A 25,232-nucleotide genomic window follows, 5' to 3' on the forward strand; every position below is an offset into this window, starting at 1 on the left:
GAATCCATGCACAGAGCCTGACGCGGGGCTCGAACTCACGGACTATGAGATCATGACCTGAGCCAAAGTTGGACGCTTAACCAACTGAGCCACCCAGGAGCCCCAGGATTTTGTTTCTTACAAAACACACAATACTTAATTTTTTTTTTTAATTTAAAAATTAAATTTTTTTTACTGTTTAAATTTATTTTTTTTCAACGTTTTTTTTATTTATTTTGGGGACAGAGAGAGACAGAGCATGAATGGGGGAGGGTCAGAGAGAGAGAGGGAGACACAGAATCGGAAACAGGCTCCAGGCTCTGAGCCATCAGCCCAGAGCCTGACGTGGGGCTCGAACTCACGGACCGCGAGATCGTGACCTGGCTGAAGTCGGACGCTTAACCGACTGCGCCACCCAGGCGCCCCTTTACTGTTTAAAACAGGAGATAATTTGGCCATTTTTTCTTTTAAAAAAAAATTTTTTTTTTCAACGTTTATTTATTTTTGGGACAGAGAGAGACAGAGCATGAACGGGGGAGGGGCAGAGAGAGAGGGAGACACAGAATCGGAAACAGGCTCCAGGCTCCGAGCCATCAGCCCAGAGCCCGACGCGGGGCTCGAACTCACAGACCGCGAGATCGTGACCTGGCTGAAGTCGGACGCTTAACCGACTGCGCCACCCAGGTGCCCCTGGCCATTTTTTCTTAAACCTGTCAGTATCGCATCTCTAAAAGAATAACTGGAAAGTGGTGTTGCTGTTGGTAGATAAAGGAGAGGCAAGTTGCATTCTTTAAGTTAATTTGTTCTGCTTCCAATTAAAAGTTAAAGATATTCCAGTATATTTATTCCCCCAAGACAAATTACTAAACTAAAAGAGAAAGATAAATCACCAATTCTGGTCTCACCCATCCTTTCCTTGCTGCCATTGCCTGTTATGCCACCCAAGTGAAAGCATTTCTCTTTCCTTTCCACATGTTGCAGATTAGAAACATAATGATTGAAACTAAATTCTGGTTCAGCATTGTGGTCCAGAGCAACAATAGAGTTATCAGAGCATAATGTCGCAGACTTAAGTGATAATAAGATTCACTTTGCTATGAATCAATAACCTACTTGTTCAGGACTCTTTTACTTCCTAAGCTTGTGGCTTAGTTGTTTCAGTGTTTGTAGTTTCCTTCATACACTTTAGTGTGTAAAACAATTGGGCATTTCCTAACTGGGGCACTTACATGTTAGCTTAAAGTCAAAAAATCTGTTAAAATGGTTTCTTAGAAATATGGTTGTTGCCAGATGTAAGTTTGAGCATATGGTAAAATATTTGACATTTTTAAAGAACGCACACTTTTCTATGAATCTAAAATTGTGTTATAAATAAATATGCCAGTTAAAGTTTTATTTACAGTTCAGTTTAAGTCTTTTTTCACTACTGGGCTGTCACTCTAAGGCAGTAGTTCTTAAAGTGTGGTCCCTGGACAAGAAAGAGCATCAGCGTCACCTGGAAGCCTGTTAGAGATGCAGATTCTCAAGCCCTGCCTCCAGACCTGAATTAGAAACTCTGGGTTGGTGCTTAGCAAACTGTTTTAATTAGCCTTCCAGGAGATTCTGATACAGACTCAAAGTTTGAGAACCACTACTCTAAGGCTTTGTATGTGCTAGCTTCATACCACTGTGACCGAAAAGGATCTACTTCTACTCAGCTTTTACTTTATTTTATTTATTATTTTTTAAATGTTAATTTATTTGTGACAGAAAGAGAGAGAGAGAGAGAAATAGAGTAATAGAGTGGCGGAGGGGCAGAGAAAGAGGGAGACACAGATTCCAAAGCAGGCTCCAGGCTCTGAGCTGTCAGCACAGAGCCTGATACAGGGCTCACACTCGCGAACTGTCCGATCATGGCCTGAACTGAAGTCAGACGCTTAACCGACTGAGCCCCCCAGGTGCCTCTACTCAGCTTTTATTTTAAAAGTTATAAGTTAAAACATCCCTTCACTTTTTTTTTTTCCTTTACTGAGCTTAAATGCATATTTCGTTATTTGTTAAGATCTTTAATGGGAAAATGTTGGTTTTATCTTGGTGTGATTATGACTACTTCAGTGGTTTTTGCACTATTTGCTTGGTAAAGGGAAAATCCCCTTGCAGTATTCCTGTTTTCAGGCTAGTACATGCTTAATTTTAGATTAGGTGAGGAGATCACATATTTTAAAATTAAAATCATATTTTTTAAAAAGTGTGAGTTACTCTTTTGATTACCTATTGTGCAAACACCTTTTTAAAAGTAGTTGGCCTCCAGGGTGTATGTGGCTGCTGTGAATTAATTTTTAGCAGATCAGAGGAATGAGTGATTTGAAGATAACTGTTCTTGTAGTCTTCCCTTTGAGTTTTGAGATACCTGGAAAGAGTTTTTGTTTGTTTGTTTTATTAATATGCATTTAAGCCCTTGAAAGTGCGTGTCTTCAATTTATACTTTCTGGTACTACTTTTGAATAGTATGCCCTAAAAGTGCTTTTGAATGGAGTCACGTAAGATAATCAGGTCAGTCCTTTGGCAACTGCTTGATGTGAGTAAGATTCAGATTTATATAAACTAGTTTTGAATACTGAAACTAATACAGTTTATTGATGATCTGATTATTGATAGATTTACCTGTTTTGTCTGAAACTGTATATACCAGATATGTGCCACATTTCTCGAACTGGCCTCTAGTTCTGATTGGAAGATCCTATATATGCTAGTGATAGGTGTCCCTAATTAATGTTACTAAATTATATACCAGTTTAACTTGACTGATTTTATGCTATTACTAAAATCTAGTTTTAAGTGAATTCATTTTACATTTGATTATTCTTTGAATTTCAGGATGGTGAGGAAGAAGAAAATGAGAAAGGTATGTTTGATGCCAAGTAGAGTTTAAAAATTGCTGACATTTAGAAAAATAGTAAATTATGTGAGAACAAAAACCTTCCTTATTTGAAATCTTATTTTTGAAATGACTTTATTTTCAAATTTATCAATTTAGTGAATTAAGTTAGTATCTTGATTTCATTTTTCAATTGGTTTTAATTTTCTTTTTAACATTTAAGATATGTTCTAACTTAATGGTACATATCAGTTACTGTAGTGGACAATGCCATATTTTATTTAACCCAATTTTTTAACTTTATTTTTTACAATAACTTCTAGCATACGGTAAGTTGATAACGTCCTTAAGACTGGCACTGCAGTAACTCATACGTGCTTATTGGAGTGTAACGGATAATTAATTGTATGAACGGTCCTAAAAATGGGTGATGAGGAGACTAACGTTTTGTTTGCTACATAGAGAAACTTTCGTATAGCCTTCTGACAGTTTTCATAGTTTAGGAGAACTGTCTCATCCAATACAATTACAGGGACATCAGTAGTAATACATTTGTCAGTACGAGGTTATCATGGAAGAGTTCTTGGATGGAAGTCAAAGGATCCTACTTTGGACTAGAAAGGACATGGAGCAGGGTTCTAAGCAAGGCAGAATTAAAGGCCTAAAAATGATGACGAAGTAAAGCTACTGACTGAAAATCTCACATGCCTGAAGCCTTTCTATTTTGGGGGAATGCAAGACATCTTCAAAAACGGTAATTGCGGGACTGACTGGACAGGATGAAGACTGGAAATAACCAATTTCCTGAACGTTATGGAGCAGGCCATCTTTGGAGCCTTCTGTAGCAGTTTTCCATACGATTCTGGACTACCCAAGAATTGAGTAAGAAGAGTGAAAAAGATAGGGCCCTGAAAACTTTGAAGACTGATTGATATCCTCAGACTGTGACCTTTCAAGACGTCACCAAGGGAATTCTGAAGGTCACAAGGGTTAAACCCAAGATGATTGGAACATTGAATAACAAATCTGCACATTTGTCACTATCTCATGGAGGAAAAACGTCTTCCATATGCCATTAACTTCTAACCACAAATGAAGAGCTGGTATCCTCAGGATGGAACCATTTCCTCACTTTTGTTGTTTGGTATTTGTATGTAGAGATCATTTTTTTCCATGAAGAATAAGTGATCCTGGGTAAAGGATTGTTTATGTTAGTTAATACCCTTGTGTTTTTTTTCCCCTAACCTTCCATCAGTGCTAATAACTGGCTTTATATTTTCTAGGTCCTATTCTAGCTTATGAATATGAAATTGTTTAAACTTCTTGTTTTGCCATATTTATTCCTGTTAAATCCTCTTAGATATAGCAGGTTCTGGTGATGGTACACAAGAAGTATCTAAACCTCTTCCTTCAGAAGGGAACCTAGCTGAGGCTGATCACACAGCTCATGAAGAGATGGAAGCTAATGCGACTGTGAAAGAAGCTGAGGATGACAACATCTCGGTCACAATCCAGGCTGAAGATGCCATCACTCTGGATTTTGATGGTGATGACCTCCTAGAAACAGGTAAAAATGTGAAAATTACAGATTCTGAAGCAAGTAAGCCAAAAGATGGGCAGGACGCCATTGCACAGAGCCCGGAGAAGGAAAGCAAGGATTATGAGATGAATGCGAACCATAAAGATGGTAAGAAGGAAGACTGCGTGAAGGGGGATCCTGTCGAGAAGGAAGCCAGAGAAAGTTCTAAGAAAGCAGAATCTGGAGACAAAGAAAAGGATACTTTGAAGAAAGGGCCCTCGTCTACTGGGGCCTCTGGTCAAGCAAAGAGGTTTGTTTTTCTATGTCAGTTCTTTACGATACTGAATTCCAGCATTCAATAAGATCACTCTACATTAAGGGGGTGGCTTCAAGACCATGTACAGTAATTAGTACTTATGATCCTGCCTATAATATTTTTGACCGTCATAAGTTACTTTAAAAAAAATTTCAAGATCTTCGTAATATGCAGTGTGTCCTACTGATTGCATTGTCGAATTGTCAGCATATATTTGGTTTTTTTTTTGTTGTTTTTTGTTTTTTTTTTCAAATTGACAATTTTTTTGTGTTTTATTTTTAAAAATCCTTGTGATGATGGTTAATGAACAACTATCAGTCCTAAGAACACAAAATGAAGTCAAGTCCCAGTCCTGAAATCTGGAGAAGATGGCCATATATCCACTGAATAGAATTGTCAGAAAATCTAGATCTTCAGGCATCTTGGGGAAAATCAGTGCAAGAATCCTAAGGGAATCATTTGTTCAAATAACCTAATCTAGACCTTTGGAATTGTTAATTTGTGTGAATAGCACTAGTTTGAAATGTAGTCAATATCAAGCTGTTCGATTTTTGGTTTTTTGGGTTTTTTTTTTGTTTTCAATTTTCTTCTGGTGATTTGCTTCTTTAGCTCTTCAAAGGAATCTAAAGACAGCAAGACATCATCCAAAGATGACAAAGGTAATGGATTTTTTTCCTATTTATTTCAGTGGTAAATTGCGTATTTTCGTTAAAAAATAATAATTGCCTGGGGTTTCCTTTGACATTTAGTCATTTAAAATATACATACTAAAATTTCTGGATGGCTTTTGTGCAGACTGTTGAGTTAAATAGATTTTGGCAAACTCTTGGTGTTATTGAGGTGTTAAGCTTTAATTAATTTGTAAACTGGTAGGAGTATGCTAAAAGTTGTATTTTTAACATTGTGTTCTAAGCACCTGTGTTGAATATTAATACAATAGCTACTTCATTTTCTTGCCTTATAATTTTAGAAATATTTTATCTTTAGTTGTAGTCATTTGCAACCCATATGCACCAACCTTCTCCCTGTTCTGTCTAGTAGGAAATGTGCCATAAATGATATTTGCATATATTTGTGGAGTCTAATATTTAAAAGAAAATCAGTCTCTAACATTTGGTTTTATTTTTTTCATTGTTTAAATCAGGGCACACTTCTGTTAACATAGCCAGTATAGGGTATTTTTGATTCTTTATAATTTGCTTCTTGATTTGACTTATTTTGGGTCGATAGGAGTTTTATGTAGGAAATTCGTTTTATTTTAAATTTTTATAAGCTTAAAGATACAATATTTGGTTACTTTCTGTTACTGGGATGTCTGGGTCTCTCATGGCTGTTGCACTATAGTTTCCTCTTGTACATACGCTGTCTACTTGAAAAACATTTCCTGTTTTCTGGAAAATCACTTTAAGGGAAATAACACCAATCAGATATTGCAAAGTCCTAGAATGCCTCTTCAGTGAATAAATAAGGAATGTTATCCGATTTTTGTGGTTCATTTAGTGTTATTTTGTTGGTAATTTTAATAGTTGGACTTTCAAGTGATTGTGTACTAAATTGACAGTTAATTGCAATACTCACATCCTTTTACAGTTTTGGTTAATGGACAAAATTTAATAGATTTATTGAATGTTACCCTTTAAATTCAGAAGATTAGTGGTCTTGTTTAAATGTTAACTTTTTTCTATTATTGAAATTTTTTTTTCTGTAATTAAGAGAAGTACCTGGGCCCAAATGTTACTGCTAACATAAAAAAAGATACGCAGTCTTCTAGTTAGCATTTCATAAAATCGATCCTTTGATAAATGTAGTTTTTAAGAGTAGAAATGCAGCAGCCATTAATATTTAAAATGTGTCGTCTCTTCATAAGTCTACGTGGACAGTAATTTTTCAACTAAAACCTGTGGCATTAATATTTTAAAGCATTGAAAATTTTACTCTTTCTACTTACAATAACGTGCAGTTATAAAAATTGTTACTTTTAATTGCTTACATACTTTTTTTCCTTAAAGTGGGTAAGAATTGTTCTGCAAATTAAGTCAAATGAATGAAAGCTCCCTTTTGTAACAGCACATTTGAAGAAAAGCACTGGGGGGGGGGGGGGGTGACTGACTAGGCCTGTATTCCAAGAAATGGTACTTAGGTGTATGACAGCCTACTTTGTGTATGGAGGTAGTACAGAAATAACTCGTATAACCATTTACCTATTCTAAAGAATTTTGAGGTTTCTGATTTTATTCTTATTAATAACTTTTTTTTAGAAGATTGTTTTTTATTAAATCCAGAGTTATCTAGCTGCATATAATTCCTGTTTTATTCTTTCTCTACCAGAGAATGAAGATGAGCTGTTGGTTAGTCTTTGTTGTTAAACATTTACATTTTTGAATATGGTTTATCCCTTCCTTTGACTGTTCCCTTTTGCACTCCCAATGTCTCAGGATCTAAAGCCCAGGACATGTGTGGGTAATTAAGCAATCTGTACATTTCTAGATGACTGCTTTCCAGTTGTCTATATTCATTGCAGTGGTAGAGTATAAATTATTAAACTTAACAGTCAAAGTCAAGACCTGTAACTGATTTTTTACCCACTTCAGTTTAACGCATGCAGTAGAAACTATACAGATGTTCAGATTTGTTTCCTCACTAGTTGTATCGTCTATTGTGTTTGATTTTAATAATAGCAAATTCATAGGATTTTGATACAGCGAGGTTGTGCTATTAGATTTAGTTACGTCAAAAGATAATTCTATAATTTTGAAAGAAGATGGATCTAATCATTTTATTAAAAAAATTCCAGTGGAGATACTAAAATGTCTGATATTAAATTTGTTCTAGGCAGTACAAGTAGTACTAGTGGTAGCAGTGGAAGCTCAACTAAAAATATCTGGGTTAGTGGACTTTCTTCTAATACCAAAGCTGCTGATTTGAAGAACCTTTTTGGCAAATATGGAAAGGTACGCTGCTTTTACCTGTTTATCTATCTTTCTCGTGTGTCCGTTTGAAAGGAATTATATTCAAAACAATATTATATGAAACCTTCCAGTTTTTTTTTGTTTTTCTTAGGACTGGTTTAAGCATAATTATTGAATTCTGTGGTAACGTAGAGTTCGTCCTATAATCTCACTCTGAGCCTGGGGATCTTTGTATTAAAAGCTCCTCATATTATAGTTTTCTTCTTTTTTTTTTTTTTTAATGTTTATTCATTTTTGAGAGACAGAGACAGAGCATGTGTGGGGGAGGAGCAGAGAGAGAGGGAGACACAGAATCCGAAGCAGGCTCCAGGCTCTGAGCTGTCAGCACAGAGCCCAATGCGGGGCTCAAATTCAGACTGTGAGATCATGACCTGAGCTGAAGTCGGACGCTCAACTGATGGAGCCACCCAGGCGCCCCTAAAAGCTCATGTTTTAAGCCCATTTCAGCCAAGGACTGAGTTATTCATCACATTCATCATGATTTTTCTAGGAACTAGAGTATCTAAGGCTAATCTAGTCATTTGGAAAATATTAGACAATGGGATATAGAATTTGGTGGGGGTGGGAACTGATACACCTGTCACCATACAGATTCCAGTACAGTAGTGGAAAAAAATGTAAAACTGGTGAAAATATCCTTCATCAGAAGTTGTGATAGGTGCTATGATGGAAGAGTTGCCAAGAGAGCAGAAGGGGAGGCTCGACTGTGGTTGGTTCATCAGAAAAATATATACTGGCATATAAAGGGAAGATCTAACAGAAGAATAGCCAATAATTAAATGCATTAAATACTCAATAGTTGTTGAATTGCATTGTAGTCGATTTGTATCCCTTAGGGCACTTACTCCTTTCTGCCTTATATTTTTGTTTTCATTATATGTCATATGTAATCTACTCCAGTGTAAGCTCTTTTTTTCTTAAATGTTTATTTTGAGAGAGAGAAAGCATGCACACAGAAGTGGGGGAGGGGCAGAGAGAGAAGGAGAGGGAGAATCCCAAGCAGGCTCCGTGCTGTCCCCGCAGAGCGTGACACAGGGCTCGATCCCTGTGTCCCAGGAACTGTGAGATCATAACTTGAGTCAAAATCAAGAGTTGAACTCTTAACTGACTGGAGGCACCCCTCCAGTGTAGTCTCTTTGATAGCAGGGACTTCGTCTGCTATACTTTAAGTGCATGCGGTAGGCTTTGAAATATTTGTTAAATTAATGACCAATATTGGTGAATAACCATTCATGAATGTTATAAAAATCTATTCTGTTGATTTCAGAAGTTTTTTTTCTTCTTCTTCTAATATAGAGTTGCCTGAGTGTTAAGGATTCTTATAGGTGTCAGATATACAACACTGAGAACTGTAGTCCTGTGATCAGCCTTGGTTTATTTTTTATTTTGTTTTCAGTAATTTATTGTTAGAGATATAAAAAGTTTTTTAATGCTGGCATTTCTTAGGACTAAAACTATATAAGGACACCGTGTACTTTTATAACAAGACATTGGGCTTTAAAACCAAGTTGTTGTTGGGGCAAGTCTGCCTTTCCCAGACTTGAGATAAAAGCTGATAGTTTCCAGCCATCCACACCACCCAGCCTCCTAAATTCCCTGTTTATCTCGTTTTGGCATTATGTCTGTCTCTCTTTTTGTTCAACACTAGATTGTACTGCCACTTTTTTTCTTCCTACTCATCCATCCCTGTTTCTCTTGACTTTGATAGAATTGAAATTCTTTGTCACTTTTATATTGGTGTATATTTTTAAAGCTCAAAGTGTATCTTTTTAGAGTATGTTTTTGTAGGGTGTGTTTTTAAGAGTGCTTTTTTATATGTGGATGGTTCTTTATTCATTTTTTGAAATTTCTTAACTCATTGGAGAAAATTGTTAATACTCATTTAGAAACTTTCGAGAAAATTACCTCTTTTATTCCTCTAAGAGATTCAGGGTGGGCTTATGATAGGGGAAGTTTGGCCCAAATGCAATTGAGAATATTAATTTCTTTGCTTTCATTAATTGTGTCATTATTGCATTGATGTGACTGCTGTATTTTGGCTATAGAGTTGAAAAATTTAACACAAAACAAGTAGATTACAATTGCTTTTTGACACTATTTTTTATTATTGTTTTTAATGTTTATTAATTTTCATAGAGGGACAGAGCGCAGGAGGGGGAGGGGTAGAGAGAGAAGGAGACCCGAAGCAGGCTCCAGGCTCTGAGCTGTCGGCACAGAGCCCGATGGGAGGGGCTGGAACTCAGGAACTGCAACATCATGACCTGAGCCGAAGTCGGATGCTTAACCGACTGAGCCACCCAAGTGCCCCTTGACGCTGTTTTTTAAATGTTTATTTTGAGAGAGACAGACAGACAGGGTGTGGGGGAGGACCAGAGAAAGAGAGAGGGAGAGAGAGAATCCCAATCAGGCTCTGTGGTATCAGCGCACAGCCCATCATGGAGCTCAGTCCCACGAACTGTGGTATCATGACCTGAGCCGAAATCAAGAGTTGGACGTTTAACCGACTGACCCATCCAGGAGCCCGGTTTTTGATGCTTTAGATTTTTCCCCTGGATATTTACTGAGTACTTGTATTATAAGCAAAGTAGATAATGATCACGAGAATATGAACCAAAATAATAATATATATCCAAAATGTATCCATCATCACAAATTCCTGTATCCTGAATATATCCTTTTATTTGATTAGTATTAGTTCTGAAGTTTGATCTATTCAGAAATGTATGTTGTGGTAAAGTTGTAAAACTTTGTCAAGTGTTATTTTATGTTCTAGGTTCTGAGTGCAAAGGTAGTTACAAATGCTCGAAGTCCTGGGGCAAAGTGCTATGGCATTGTAACTATGTCTTCAAGCACAGAGGTATCCAGATGTATTGCACATCTTCATCGCACTGAGCTGCATGGACAGCTGATTTCTGTTGAAAAAGTAAGCTTGCCTAAATGTATATAAAACGGAGGTTACTTCGAGGGCTAGCAGTGCTCAATTTAAAGAGTTTACACCCATAGAGAGTAGAATTTGGAGTAGTTTTTAAGTATTATTTTTATGTTTTTACTTCTGTTTTTTCCACATTTGCTCCCCAAAACATACTTTTTTGTGATCTGAAACATAACCTTAAAACATACTGATTTTTTTTTTTTTCCTGTTTAAACCTTTCAGGTTAAAGGTGATCCTTCTAAGAAAGAATTGAAGAAAGAAAATGATGAAAAGAGTAGTTCAAGAAGTTCTGGAGACAAAAAAAACATGAGTGATAGAAGTAGCAAGTAAGGATTTATTTTTTTGATAAGCACTAGACTTTTTTGGAAAATTGCTGCAAAAGTTCTCATTACGTGTTTTTCCTGGGTGGTATGATCAGGACACAAGCCTCTGTGAAAAAAGAAGAGAAAAGGTCATCTGAGAAATGTGAAAAAAAAGAAGGCAAGGATACTAAGAAAATAGAAGGTAAAGATGAGAAGAATGATAATGGATCAAGTGGCCAAACTTCAGAGTCGATGAAAAAAAGTGAAGAAAAGAAGCGAATAAGTATGCTTATGTATCTTTCTTCTCAATCCCTTTCTAATGCTTTCTACCATTTCATTTTTACAGTGGAAGGGAAAACCTGAGATCCCAGTCCAGATAAATATTTAAACTTCGTTGTTAGGTGTCACTGTGGTAGAAGGGGAAGTCTTCTTTTGTACTCTTGGGAAACAAGTGTGTTCTTCCATCTAAGCCCCTTTATGGTCATTGATAGCTGTGTGACTGAGTTGGGATCTTTTGTTGTTTTTGTTTTTTTCTTTTTTAATATGAAGTTGATTGTCAAATTGGTTTCCATAAGAGTTGGGATCTTTTGGTATCACTGAAAGTAATTACGTTTGTGGGTTGAGCTCTTTTTAAAGACTATTTGCAGTTAAGTTCTCATAGAATAAGTAGGTTTATTTATTTCATGCACTATGTTGTGAATATCTGGCTATCTAAGATTTCAGCATTTTTACATGATGGTTACTGTCTTTTTTAATGAGATAGTGTTTAGACATTTGTTTATGTAATTTTTTTTTTCCTCTTAGGTTCAAAGAGTCCAGGACATATGGTAATACTAGACCAAACTAAAGGAGATCATTGTAGGCCATCAAGAAGAGGAAGATATGAGAAAGTAAGTCTCTGAGAGGGCTGCTGTGTACTATTCTGCTGTTTTCAAAAGAAGATAATTCGGTATCTCTATAACTTGAAAATCAAGAAAAATAGAATGTCATTACTCTTTTAAAGCTTTTTAAATGACCAGCTGAACTTGAAAACCAAAACTCCACATTATTTTAACTTCTGGTCCTGTTACACTTTTTTTCTTATAGATTCATGGAAGAAGCAAGGAAAAGGAGAGAGCTAGCCTAGATAAAAAAAGGGACAAAGACTATAGAAGGAAAGACATCTTGCCTTTTGAAAAGATGAAGGAACAAAGACTAAGAGAGCATTTAGTTCGCTTTGAAAGATTGCGACGAGCAATGGAACTTCGAAGGTAGGAAAAGTGTCTCTTTTATACCTGTCGTTACCTATAGGTACATCTTTAACACTAGTTACAAACCAGATTCCTAGAAATTGTATTCCCAAGAAAGCTGTTTGCCGCTTTTAAGAAATGCAGTAAAACCTAATGATTTCTCAAGTTTGCATAGCATTTTGTAATTTACCAAGTACCTTTCCATCTGTTCTCTCTGTCTCAGCTGTTCTGTACGGTTAGGTGTGCCCATTATCTGATTGAAAAAATGGAGGCCCAGAGAGGCTAAAAGACTCTTCCAAATGCCACATGGCTAATGAGTGGCAGAGTCGGGACTCAGACCCAAGTCTTCTGACTCCAAGTCCAATGCTCTTTCCTCTACTCCAAAGCTGCCGCCATGAAAAACATTTTAAAGGAAAAAATGATGGTGACATAAGATAGCCTCAACGTAATCTATAGGTTCTCAAGTGTCTATTTTATACCTGTCTTTGCCTGTAGGTACATCTTTAACACTAGTTATAAACCAGATTTCTGGAAATTGAAAGGAAGTGAAGGAATTTTGCCTTGTGAACCTTAATGTGTTCACGCTCTGTCTCAAAGCAAGCATTCTCTTTAAAACAGAGAACAAAACAAAACATTTTCAATTTTTAGTGGCAGTATCTATCTCAACAGTTTGCCATGAATGCCAGTTTGCTTTCATATGTCAATTTTTTGATGCCACTTAAAATATTCTTGTGATAGTGTTTTATAATATAAATTTCCAAATATTAACCTGTCTCATTGAGAGGTCTTTTATCATGGGATTTCATCTATTCGTTCACAGGAGCGTCAGGAATTACCAGACACTTGTGATGACTTAAATAGTACTGTGATTGCCACACACTTTATTAGAGAGAAGTAATCCTCACATTGCTCAGAATCCATTTGCTTTTTTTTGATGAAGTCCTAATATGCTGAGCTTCCTATTTAGATGACAGATCAGGAGGAGAGCGTGGGAGCTGCTAGAGCAGGGATTCTCATGCCTATCAGACCAGCACCCCTGTTATGTTAAAAAAAAGTTGCAGCGTCCTCTTTACTCTGCTGAAATGTAATTGATGCATAATAGGCCTACAAATGTGTTATATGCCTATGCAAATAATTTCCAAAAAACCAATATAATGCCTTAATTCTAATACAAAGGAGAAATAAAAGTAAATTATAATGAAGCATATATTCCAGATATGAATGTTTAGGCACGACTCTCTAGAAGACCTAATGAAGTAGTCAGATGTTTACAACCCTCTTTAGATTCAATGAGAATGTGACAGCTACAAATGCAGACTGATATTGGTGTGTCGTTTTGGTAAGTCAAATGCCAGGAGTGGTGTTGGCATTACAACGTGATTTCTGAAATGGTGAACGACTCTTGGTGAAGGTCTTAAGAAAGTATAATTTTCCTTCTAATTGACATGGAGTTGCATTCCTGGAAATTTTAGTGTATATAAAACCATGCCAACCATGCAACCATGCAACCATGCAAACCAACCAACCTAGCATGTATTCACAATGAGTGAAGTTCTAGGCTCCAGTTTTTTTTAAAGGTGATTTTGTTTTGTTTTAATGACATGAATGTCCATTATGACATTTGAAAGTATAATGAATATTGGACAGATTTTTTTGCTGTGCTGAACTATCTGACCATTCCATGCAGTGTAAGCTATCTAGAATCCTTGGTCCCCATTCACTCAGTGCTGCTGCTAATGGCCCCGATGGTCATTGGGATAATTTAAAATGCCCCTCAGATTTCCATGGGATCAGTACTGACCCACTGAGAACCACTGGGTGGCTAGAGGAAGACATGCTGATAGAGCACACTGAGGGCCTTAGAGTGAGGGGATGACAGAAATGTGAAAAGTCCCGATACGTTATCTTCATTAAGTTCAGCAAACATTTGAACTGCCTCCTGACTCAAAGAATCACGGGCTAGTGAACAGCAAAAAAGCCCTTAAGGGCAACCATCTTATTATATATAGCATCTGCTATAATTCATGTTGATGGATATGATCCCAAGTCACCAAAATAAGGTCTACTTTGTTTAAGGAGATAGAACACATACTAGCTACTGGAAAATTTCCTGTCAAAAACAGAAGTTGTAGTTTTGTAAACATATTTGTAGAATATGTCCTTATTAAAATGTTGATTAACTAATGGGCTATTATTATAGTGGGATTTTTATTTAAACAGGAATCCTCTAAGAGGCAACTACTCTATAAAATTCAGCTGCTTAGTTGACAATCTTAATAAATAAGTGACAGCATTGGAATCTGTTTAAAGTTTTATTTTGAGTTCTCTTTCCAATTACATTAAAACTACTTAGATTGAGTTGAAGTTTAAACTTGCCAACCACAAGGAAAAATTCAAACTCAAAAGCTATTCTCTTTCACACAGTGCTAGCATAATTTAAGTATTTCTAAATACTGATTTTTGTTAGACGAAGAGAGATTGCAGAAAGAGAGCGTCGAGAGCGAGAACGCATTAGAATAATTCGTGAACGGGAAGAACGGGAACGCTTACAGAGAGAGAGAGAGCGCCTAGAAATTGAAAGGCAAAAACTAGAGAGAGAGAGAATGGAACGCGAACGCTTGGAAAGGGAACGCATTCGTATTGAACAGGTGCAGTCAGAAAATCTTTTCATCTTAAATAACTGACCTTTTTCAAACCCTGTGATTTTTGCCCTAAAATTTGCTTTACTTGTTGTAAAGCTTCTATAGAATGAGTTGAGCTGATGAGCATTTATTGAGTGCCCCTGAAAGATAACCATCAGTTAGGTGCTAGTTAAAAATACATTTAGCAGTGACTTTGTTCTGGCCAATTGGTAGTAACTCGAGCTCTGCAATATCATGGCAGCCTAATAGTCTGAGCATAGGACTATGAGTCCAGAGTAGTTGTAATCCAGGCTCTGTCACTATCCCAGTCTCAGCACATCATAACTTATTTCCTTACATATTAGAGTGGGAATGATTTCCCAAGGCTGGAAGGAAATAATGCCTCTCTTTGCAGAATTGCATCAAAGCATTTAGTTTCCATACATATTTAGAACTTTATTTCTAATTCCCTTTAGGTGCTTTTGTTTCAATCAAATGATGAAACTGAATCTGACCTTCCCAATTACTTGCCAGCTTTCACCACCCAATCTCTGTTATTTTTAAATGTTGCTGAACAATAGCCATAGTCTAGATTACTGATTTCTGATTTCTGAAGTCAGTTTTGTTTATGTATTTGTCCCAGGTATGTGTTTTGCCTGGTGCTTGCCTATGGTGGTTTCTTAATGACAGGATGAAAACAAGGTTGCGCATGTACTTACCTTATGTTTTCATTTTGCATTGGTTGGTTCTTCCTTCTGTGTTGTCTGAAGGAACGTCGTAAGGAAGCTGAACGTATTGCTCGAGAACGAGAGGAACTGAGAAGGCAACAGCAGCAGCTTCGTTATGAACAAGAAAAAAGGAATTCTTTGAAACGCCCACGTGATGTAGATCATAGGTAGTTGCCTGCTTTCTTCTTTAACAGTTACATTTGTTACCTTATGCCTTTTAAACTAAGACTGACCAGGGAATTAGAAACTACAGGCAGCTGTCACTGGAATAAAAGGTCATGATCAGTAGGGATGGGAATGATTGCAGGACTGGAGTGGATCCAATGCATTGTCAAGTAGGAAGAGTCTGCTCTCTTTCCCTTTCCCTTCCTAATGGCACATGTTTTTCCATTATGACTGGAAATACATGATTATACTGGGCTTCCGTGATGCTTCTCAAACTCAGACCCATTTGAAAATTCTTACAGGTTAATGCAGATAAACTTGGAAGTTACAAACTTGGGTTGTCTGTGTTCATGCTGCTTAATAGTTTTCAAAATATATATAGTTATTTAATTTTTTATCTCATAAATTCTATGAGATTTAGTTGGTTGTGTTGAAAAATACATGGAATGAATGAATTGTGCTTGGGACTTACCTGTGTAACTTCCAAAGTTAAACATAACTGAAAACGTTGTTAGAATTTTATTATAAAATGGTATCTGTTTTTTCCATTTACGAATTTTAAAACAGACCATTTTTCAACTATTTCCTCGCCTGTGAACTTCCTCTAACACTATAGGACTTCATGCAGTCTGATAATTAATTCTTTGCTAGCTTGTTCTTGTAACAGTGTTTTGTGTCTTGAGTTTATTAGCCTTCTGTGTCCACAGTTCCTAGCATGTGGTATGTATGACTCCAAATAAGTGTTGTTGGTTTATTATAAAACTAATTTATATAAATGAGCAAATATTTCTCTTCAAGGCGAGATGATCCTTACTGGAGCGAGAATAAAAAGTTGTCTCTAGATACAGATGCACGATTCAGCCATGGATCTGACTATTCTCGCCAGCAGAACAGATTTAATGACTTTGATCACCGAGAGAGGAGCAGGTTTCCTGAGAGTTCAACAGTACAGTCATCATCTTTTGAAAGGTAGATGCCTTTTTGAAAGTTACTGTATTTGGTACATGAGCCTTGCTAATGATATGTTTGGTTCTCTATTAAAACTTAAGTACAACAGGTCAGGCCTGAGTGTTCAGAACAAATTGTGTGTTTGGTTTCTGTTTTCATTAATTTAATAAATTCACATAATTAATTTATGTAGCTAGAATTCAATGTTCAAAATTAGTTTGGGGTACCTGGCTGGCTCAGTCTATGGTAGAGCATGTGACTCTTGATCTTGGGGTCGTGAGTTCAAGCCCCACACAGAGTATGGAGATTGCTTGAATAAATAAATTAAAAAAAAAAAAAAGCTTTACTAGGCCACTATAACAAGGTCAAGTAGATTGGCTTTATCTTTTTAACTTTGTTTAAAACTAGGTGGGAATACTGTTAGCTTTGGATGTGCCTCAACTGTTAAGAACAGTATGACATCCTTCAGGTTGGTAGTCACTAGAGTGTTTGATGTAATTTCCCCCAGATGCTAAAAAACAATTTTCATGCCAAACATTTAGCTCATTTTAAAAGAATATAAGTTATTGATTATAATAATAGTTGTGGCTTTTTTGGTGGCTTTGCCTTAAGTTAATTTTTAAAGAAGTGTAATTTTTGTAAGTTATGCAAATAAAATTAAGAAAAATAGGGCCAAATAAGTACGTCTCAGGACCTGTGTTCTTTGTTTTGGATAATCAACAGGCGAGAACGCTTTGTTGGTCAAAGTGAAGGGAAGAAAACACGTCCTACTGCACGAAGAGAAGATCCAGGTTTTGAAAGGTATCCCAAAAATTTCAGTGATTCCAGAAGAAATGAGCCTCCACCACCAAGAAATGAACTTAGAGAAACGGACAGGAGAGAAGTCCGGGGAGAACGAGATGAGAGGAGAACGGTAATCATCCATGACAGGCCTGATATCACTCACCCTAGACATCCTCGAGAAGCAGGGCCCAATCCATCCAGACCAACCACCTGGAAAAGTGATGGCGGCATGTCCACTGACAAACGGGAAGCAAGGTATTTGTGTAGTTTTCAGTGTCTAGCTGGTGGTACATAACGCATTTGGGTTTAGGGAAAAAAGATGTTAGGGCATCTGACTGACTCAGTTGGAAGAGCATGCGACTCTTCATCTCAGGGTCGGGGGTTCGAGCCCCACATGGTGTAGAGATTACTTAAATAAATAAAACCTAAAAAAATTAAAAATTTTTTTTTAAGGTGTAAAAGAATTTTGATTGTAGATATCTTTGGGTTTTGTTTAACAGAGTTGAAAGGCCGGAACGATCGGGGAGGGAAGTATCAGGACACAGTGTGAGAGGGGCTCCCCCTGGGAATCGCAGCAGTGCTTCCAGCTATGGAAACAGAGAGGGAGACAGAGGCGTTATCACAGACCGAGGAAGTGGAACACAGGTAAGTGCTTGAGAGTTTATTGTCCACTCTTCTGTAATAAATTCAGAGGACTTATTTTTTAAGTTTTTTTTTTTTTAAACGTTTATTGTCTATTTTTGAGAGAGAGAGCACGTGGGAGGGTCAGAGAGAGGAGACAATCCCAAGCAGGCTCCATACTGTCATCACAGATCCCAAGGTGGGGCTCAAACTCTCGGAATCGTGAGATCATGTCCTGAGCTGAAATCAAGAGTTGGACGCTCAACCTACTGAGCCACCCAAGTGCCCCAAGGACTTAAAATTTTGATGAAGCCTGGATTAGTTAGATTAGAATGATTGGGAGACTAGTTTCTATCAAAGATCTTAAACTTTTTCATATTTTACTGTCAGTAATTGAACATCACTACAAAGAAGTAGGATACTAGCCCTGAAAGTCTGATGCCATTTTTATTAAAATTCCTACTGAAATTTGAGCATTATTAAATTTTGTAGATGAGCCTTCCTAGTGAAGGAATGTTTTATTTCTCTTTAAGAAATTGAGGCTTTCATACTAGATGCAAAAATCTTTGGCCTCTACTTGTGTTTCCCTTTCACTTTTCCTTTTTTTTGTCCAGTCCTCTCCTTGTTCATTCAGTAGTTTATAGTGTAGAATTGAGATGTAATTTTTGTGTCTTTTTCTTTTAATTCTAAAGGTAGGTGGGCGAAATATTTCATATTTTTAAATTGCTTTTTATTCTTGTGATACTTTATTGACTTGATTATTTTGGAAGTTAATGAACCTGGCCAAAGCGAAGTATCTTCATCTCTTAACAACTCAAATGACCTTTCAACGAATCTGAAAGCATTCTATTGATGAAATACTGGCATATGAGTTGACAGTAGCACAAATAGAAAATCTTCCTAAATTACACACAAAAAAGAATTCTGAAATGTGTGTGTGTGTCCATTCTTCAACCTGCATTATAGTATGAAGCTCTGTTTTGTATTTGAATACATATTCGATTTTGTAGCGGTATACTTGACTGGAAATTTTTTTAATCCCTTGACATTCTAGCTATACCACTATACACTTTCCATTTCATCCAGAGCACTTATGAAATGGATTTGGGAGTGCATTATAAGCTTTCATGTTTTAAGTAAGTTGAAATGTTCAGTGGATCAGTTCATTGATTTCTTTGCCCTGAACATAACTTTCAAGACGGGGTGTATAATCCAGACATTCTGCCCTATTTAGAGTAACACTTAAGGAAGGCAGTCTCACAGAGTAGCCCCTGTATTCAGATATCCATTCAGAAAAGATGTTCTGAGGAGGAGATCCTGTCCCTGCCTTGACAATTCTGTTTTTCATAATGTATGTTGTTCTGCCAGTATTACACCTATGTAGAGTACCTTCAGCTTTATTTTCTGTAGACTAAGTATTGTCACTTTTGACTCTGCTTTTCTTGGATCCTTAGTTCTGTGGCTTTTGATTCTTTATGTTCACTACTCTGCTTTTCTCGTCATGTATGTAAGACCTTGTAAGAGTCATAGCATTGATGAGTACCGTGTGAAATAAGACGGCGATTCGCGTGTCTCCGTGCTGTTTGAGTGTTGAGCATATACCCCACCTTGATTTGTCTTCAGGTTTTGACCTTTCACTGTGCCTTCTTACATACCTATAAATCAATGCATGATATGCATATCTAGAAATACTCGAAGTCATGAAGGACATGCATGCTAGAAGGTATGGAAATAGAAATGACAGTGCTGAATCATTGCCCCCTTACCCTACCCTGAAGCCCGAGCAGCTTCTCAATATGAAGTAGTTGGAAACCCTTTGCATATCCTCTTGTATTATTCACCAGTTTTCTTCTCAGACATCATACTGATTTGCTTCCGACATTAAGAGCACACCAACATAGTGAGTTGGCATGAGGCTGAGGGTATCATGACCTTTCTTTTAATATGTGATTCTTTAGCACTATCCTGAAGAGCGACATGTGGTTGAACGCCATGGACGGGACACAAGTGGACCAAGGAAAGAGTGGCATGGTCCACCTTCTCAAGGGCCTGGCTATCACGATGCAAGGAGAATGGGTGATGGCCGGACAGGAGCGGGCATGATAACCCAACATGCGAGGTAAGTAGTTATTCGGTTAAGACTTTTCTGGCAGCATATATCCAAACCTTTGTCCTTTCCTTAAAGGGCAAAATAATTTCTGAGAGATTAAATTGCAGCTGGTAACAAACAGCCCTACCCCTGCCCTGCCCAAACATTTCTCCATATTAACTCAAAATCTCCCAGAGATTTTATGTAGGGCAGCTAATGGTAATTTGTTAGTTTACATTGGCATTCTGCCGTATGGATCGAGATACAGGTACGTGTGTGTCTTAGAAACCAGTAGATGATGAACATTAACTTCATGTTGGAGTCGTGATCTTGTTCAGTGCCTGTCACTCCTAAAAGTTCTGGAAAGGAAGAGGAAACAAAATATATTCTGCTTCCTTCCTTTTCAAATAGGTCTAGCAAAAATTTTGGATAGTTAACTAACCCAAAGCCTGTGTATATTCTAAGAGATGAGCTTCATTTTCCCTGTGCACTAACATCCATCGTGGCCCCTCAGCTGGCAAGTCTTTGGCCTCTCCCGGTCTTCCTTGCCCTTCTTTCTTTCCCATTCCCCTGTCTTAGAAGAGGGGGCTTGACTCGGTGATCTCAGTTACTGCTATTCTGTTGGTCACTTCTACCATCAGACTTGAGTGAGTGTTTATTATATTTGGGCCTGCACAGCCTCATCACTCATTTCTGTCTTTGGGTCTAAAGGTTACCAATGCCTTTTTTCTTGATTAATCTATATCTCTTTATTTTCTGAGTTCTCGAGCTCCTTGGCAGTTAAGCCCTGTTTCTCATTGCTGCTTTTCCTTTTTTGTGTGACCCACATGTTTTCTAATGCATCATATTTTTTTCCTCACCTTTTTTATTTCCTTTGCCGGCTCCTTCAGATGGTTGAACTTTAAACACCACTCTATATTTAGCTCTGTATTGCGATCTTTATGTAAATACTTTGCTCTCTCTCTAAATTCAGGGTCACAGGCAAACTCATTCCTCTCCTGTTTCAGATCTTCACGTCCCATTTGTCGTCTCTAGCTTCTTTTAATTTGTTGGTGCCACTGTTCATCTCATTCACCTAGACTGGGCCTCATCTTTACATTTCTTCATTCCTAGCATAAATATGTAAATGTGGTTCTGTTTTTAAAGAAGAGTTATAGTAGCTATGCTTTCTTCCTCATTTCAGCTTCTATCTGAGCTTCTCAAATTAGTCTTTTTCCTTCTCCGTTACGCATACTATTTACAAATTTAACTGTTAGAAATGTTTTCATACACCATTTACTTGGTTCCAAAGCCACAAGCTTTGGTCTTATTCTACTTAAAGCGTTTTACCATCGGTTTTTATCTCCCAAATTGGTTGTAGGTTTTTTTGGTGTGCCTTTTTTCTTGCGTCTCTCATTAGTACCTACTATGTTGCATTAAACATATAAAAAATCAACCTTCCTCCAGAATCCAAAAATATTGCTGTGACAATGTCCTGTAGCTCAGTGGTTCAAGTTCCTCATTGATGCTGATGCTGCTGATCTGGGGACCACACTCTGAGGGCTGCTGCTCTGTTCCATTCATGTGCACACCAGTAAATGGCTTACTCTGAGGAAGGGACTTTGAAGCAAGAGTGCCCAAGTTTGTTTGTTTGCTTGTTTATTTTAAATGTTTTTATTTATATTTGAGACAGAGAGAGAGCATGAGCGGGGAAGGGGCAGAGAGAGAGGGAGACACAGAATCTGAAGCAAGCTCCAGGCTCTGAGCTGTCAGCACAGAGCCTGATGCAGGGCTTGAACTCACAGACTGAGATCATGACCTGAGCTGAAGTCGGACGCTTAACCAACTGAGCCAGCCAGGCGCCCCAAGAGTGCCCAAGTTTAAGTCCTCATTCCCCCATTTATTAGCTGTGACCTTGAGCAAGTCACTTAGCCTCCAGATCTCAGTTTCCTCATCAATAAAGAGGAGTTTGTAAATGGTACTTACCTCACAGAACTGTTGAAAAGAATGTTATTTAATATGGGTAAAGTACAAAGAACAACAGTGCCTGGTAAATGATAAGCACTTTATAGGTATTAGCTATAATTTATTCTTTTGTTCTTGACAGTTTTTTCTTTTAAACCTTTTTCAGTAATGCATCCCCAATTAATAGAATTGTACAAATCAGTGGCAATTCCATGCCAAGAGGAAGTGGCTCCGGATTTAAGCCATTTAAGGGTGGACCTCCACGACGATTCTGAAAATTAGCTCTCTGCCATGGTTTCAAGATAATTTATTGAAATCTCCTGTAAACTTTACTTGACTACTTACGAAGAGGACCTCTGACTTGCTTGAGAGTTTTGTCAGACTTTTCTTTTTTTCTCTTTTTTTAAAATTTAACATGATTGCTTTTCTCAATTTTGGAGAAGATGTTTAAATAGTTCCGTTGTAACTTTTAATAGTTTTGTGTATCATTCAACTTTTTTTCTTGCAGCACCGAGACACATTTGAAAGGATGGAATCAAAATCATTTTGTTGAACTCTGTGTGAATATAAAGAGTAGTTTGCAGCTGTGTGGTAGTAGTTTAATTTGCAGCATTAGCTCCGTGGTGTCAGGCTCTAGAGTTCCTTCTTGTCACCAAGCATTTTCAGCCTCCATTTTGAAGGCTGTCGAAGCTTAAAACGTCTGCTGTCTAATTTTTAGAGAATAAGATTGTTCCTTGCATTTCTGAGTATTATGTAACCTATTTTTGCAGAAGGTACTGTTACATTAAGTGCATCTGTGTATCCTGGTTTAAAAAAATGTACTCTTTTTTGAAATAAACCTTCCTATTCTGTATAGTTGCTAAAGCGTTGAGAACCTTTTTAATTGTAAAATGAGAGCCGATTTTCAGGTTAGTGTAGCAGCACACTTGTTCAGGTTTGCATGGTATGAAACCAAATAGATGAACGAAACCTTGGCCATGAGGTTTGTATCACTGAGGTTTTTAGACTGAGTTGTGCAGGTAAGTGCACTTGTAGGTAATCTGCACTATTTGGTGGATAAATCCCACCTCTGGGAGTTGTGTGGGTACTAATGTTTCCATGTTCCCAACTATGTTGAGAACTGGAAAAAACCCAGGTTCTAGATTGGTGAATCAGTTGGGTTTTGTAAATACTTGTATGTGGGAAGGCATTGTTGTCTCTGTGAAAATAAAAATCCACACCTGGAAGTGTATGTGTCTTTGTTTCCAGCTTTTTAGATGTTAGTCCTCCAGCCCTTTCTGGTGTTAAATCCAAAATTGTTGACTAGGTTTAGAGCTCTAAAGGCAGCCTTTTGGTCTTTGTTCCTAGGAAATAAATCTGACCGATTGTTCACCTTGGTAGCTGGGTACTGTGCTCTGTTACAGTGTTAGAGAGTTAACGTCTAAGCTCACAGACTTTTAAGATTTTTTTTTTTTTTTTAAGGCATCTTTTCTAGGAAAGCCTTTCAAGGTGAATTCTGAATACCACCTCTTAAAGCCTTCCATATTCCTTTGTATGCAGCAGTGAATAATAATCCAAAAGGTCTAGATTCTTAGATAATTCAGCAGTTTGAATTCTCATATAAAGGGAAAGATGGAACGAGGGATCGCTCTGAGGCCACCTTTTGATTTGAGAAGGAGTCTCTGCAGAAGTTCTTGTAAATGTCTGTGGGTGGATATGGTCGTGCTCATGAGATGGCTTAGACTTCTGGGTGGTGTGGGCAGGCACAGTACCCTGGTCTTCGGCCTTTTGGGAAGCTGGCACTTCTGTATTGCTCTGGATTTCATAACCTTTTCTGCCCTTCTCAACTCTACAACTGAGTATTTCAATTTGTAAAGGTTGCTGGTTAAATAGAGAAATGAACTGGTACAACTGCTGACTGGACAAAATTGGAGATCTGAGTGGGGTAAGGTTAGTTGTCAAGCCTGGGCCCTACCCCCAGACATTTGTGGCTGGGGCCTAGGCATATTTTTCCACAAATGTTCTCCGAGATGATTCATATGTACAGGTGGCATTGACAGTCACTATAGACATAGAGCCCAGAGTAGACAGGACCAAATGCTCTTTGAAGAGCAGCAGGCATTTTTATGGGTAATAGAGTTTTCCTCATCACTGCTCAAATACATGTTATTTCGGTTTTAGAGACCCCATCTTTTGCCAGCGCGGGTGAGATGCTCTGATTAGTGTGATTTTCTAGTTAACTAGTGGTTAATGACTTTATATAGTTGAACCACTCAGGAATGGGCAAAGGGGGACTTCTTTGTCAGCTTTAGGAGCTTTTATCCAGAGCTTTCAGAACTGTCCTGGTTAAGCTGTGAAATCTCAGTATTATTATATATTACAGAAATTTGTTTTCATTCTGTTAACTAGAGAGTCACCTCCGAGAAGGGTTTAGAAGAGTTTTAGCCTGGGCACCTGGGTGTTTCAGTCGGTGGGCATCCGACTTCAGCTCAGGTCATGATCTCACAGTTTGTGGATCTGAACCCCACGTACGATTCTGTGCTGACAGCTCAGAGCCTGGAGCCTGCTTTGGATTCTGTGTCTCCATGTTTCTCTGTCCCTCCCCCACTCATGCTCTGTCTCTCAAAAATAAATATTTTTAAAAATTTTATTTATTATTTGAGAGACAGCATGTACAAGCAGGGGAGGGGCAGAGAGAAGGAGAGAGAAGATCCCAAGCAGTCTTCATGCTGTCAGTGCAGAGCCCAGTGTAGCGTTCGAACTCATGAACTGTGAAATCATGATCTGAGCCGAAACCAAGAGTCCGATGCTCAACCAACTGAGCCACCCTGGTGCCTCAATAAGGTAACTTATGTGTGTTCTCCCCATATGTAGTTTGTGTATTCAACACATTTTCTTTCACAATCCTAGCATTCTGTTTTGTAGAAGTTATCAAACTGATTTTAAAACTTCCGTGGAAATGGAAAGGAGTGAGATTAGCCAAAAATAATTTTGAAAAACATAAATAACAACATTAGAGGAATTATATTATCTGCTTACTGTGTGTCACGCATGTTAAATAGGAGTATAAGTCATCACAGAAATTACTGTTAATTGAACACTTACATGGGCTAGGCATTGTTACTAGGTAATTTACATGCATTAATTAATTTCCACAAGGTTATGTTTTAGGTGAAGGTACTTTTTTTTTTTTTTTTTTAAGGTGTAGGTACTATTATTATTCCTGTTGTATATGTGTGGAAACTAAAGAA

The 25,232-nt window shown here is 37.6% G+C and overlaps 1 protein-coding gene across 7 annotated transcripts in view; it reads left to right on the forward strand.

Moving 5' to 3' along the window:
- The window catches only part of SLTM (SAFB like transcription modulator), a 45,357-nt gene extending 22,129 nt beyond the window's left edge, over positions 1–23,228 (forward strand). For 3 of the 7 annotated variants that reach the window (XM_023255292.2, XM_023255288.2, XM_023255293.2), the window contains 16 exons: positions 2,836–2,863; positions 4,197–4,665; positions 5,281–5,330; positions 7,504–7,622; positions 10,414–10,563; positions 10,795–10,898; positions 10,991–11,157; positions 11,679–11,764; positions 11,961–12,124; positions 14,571–14,751; positions 15,495–15,619; positions 16,416–16,586; positions 17,289–17,603; positions 17,849–17,993; positions 19,928–20,088; positions 22,169–23,228. In XM_023255292.2, coding sequence (XP_023111060.1) covers positions 2,836–2,863; positions 4,197–4,665; positions 5,281–5,330; positions 7,504–7,622; positions 10,414–10,563; positions 10,795–10,898; positions 10,991–11,157; positions 11,679–11,764; positions 11,961–12,124; positions 14,571–14,751; positions 15,495–15,619; positions 16,416–16,586; positions 17,289–17,603; positions 17,849–17,993; positions 19,928–20,088; positions 22,169–22,277 — 2,544 coding nt within the window. In that variant the 3' untranslated portion in view covers positions 22,278–23,228. Of the gene's footprint in view, positions 1–2,835; positions 2,864–4,196; positions 4,666–5,280; positions 5,331–7,503; positions 7,623–10,413; positions 10,564–10,794; positions 10,899–10,990; positions 11,158–11,678; positions 11,765–11,960; positions 12,125–14,570; positions 14,752–15,494; positions 15,620–16,415; positions 16,587–17,288; positions 17,604–17,848; positions 17,994–19,927; positions 20,089–22,144 lie in introns of all 7 variants that reach the window. The other 4 variants (XM_023255294.2, XM_023255295.2, XM_023255289.2 and 1 more) reach the window with 3 other exon arrangements.
- The last annotated feature ends 2,004 nt before the right edge of the window (positions 23,229–25,232 follow it).

This window comes from Felis catus, chromosome B3, assembly GCF_018350175.1.
Source record: "Felis catus isolate Fca126 chromosome B3, F.catus_Fca126_mat1.0, whole genome shotgun sequence".
In the NCBI taxonomy this organism is placed as follows: domain Eukaryota; kingdom Metazoa; phylum Chordata; class Mammalia; order Carnivora; family Felidae; genus Felis; species Felis catus.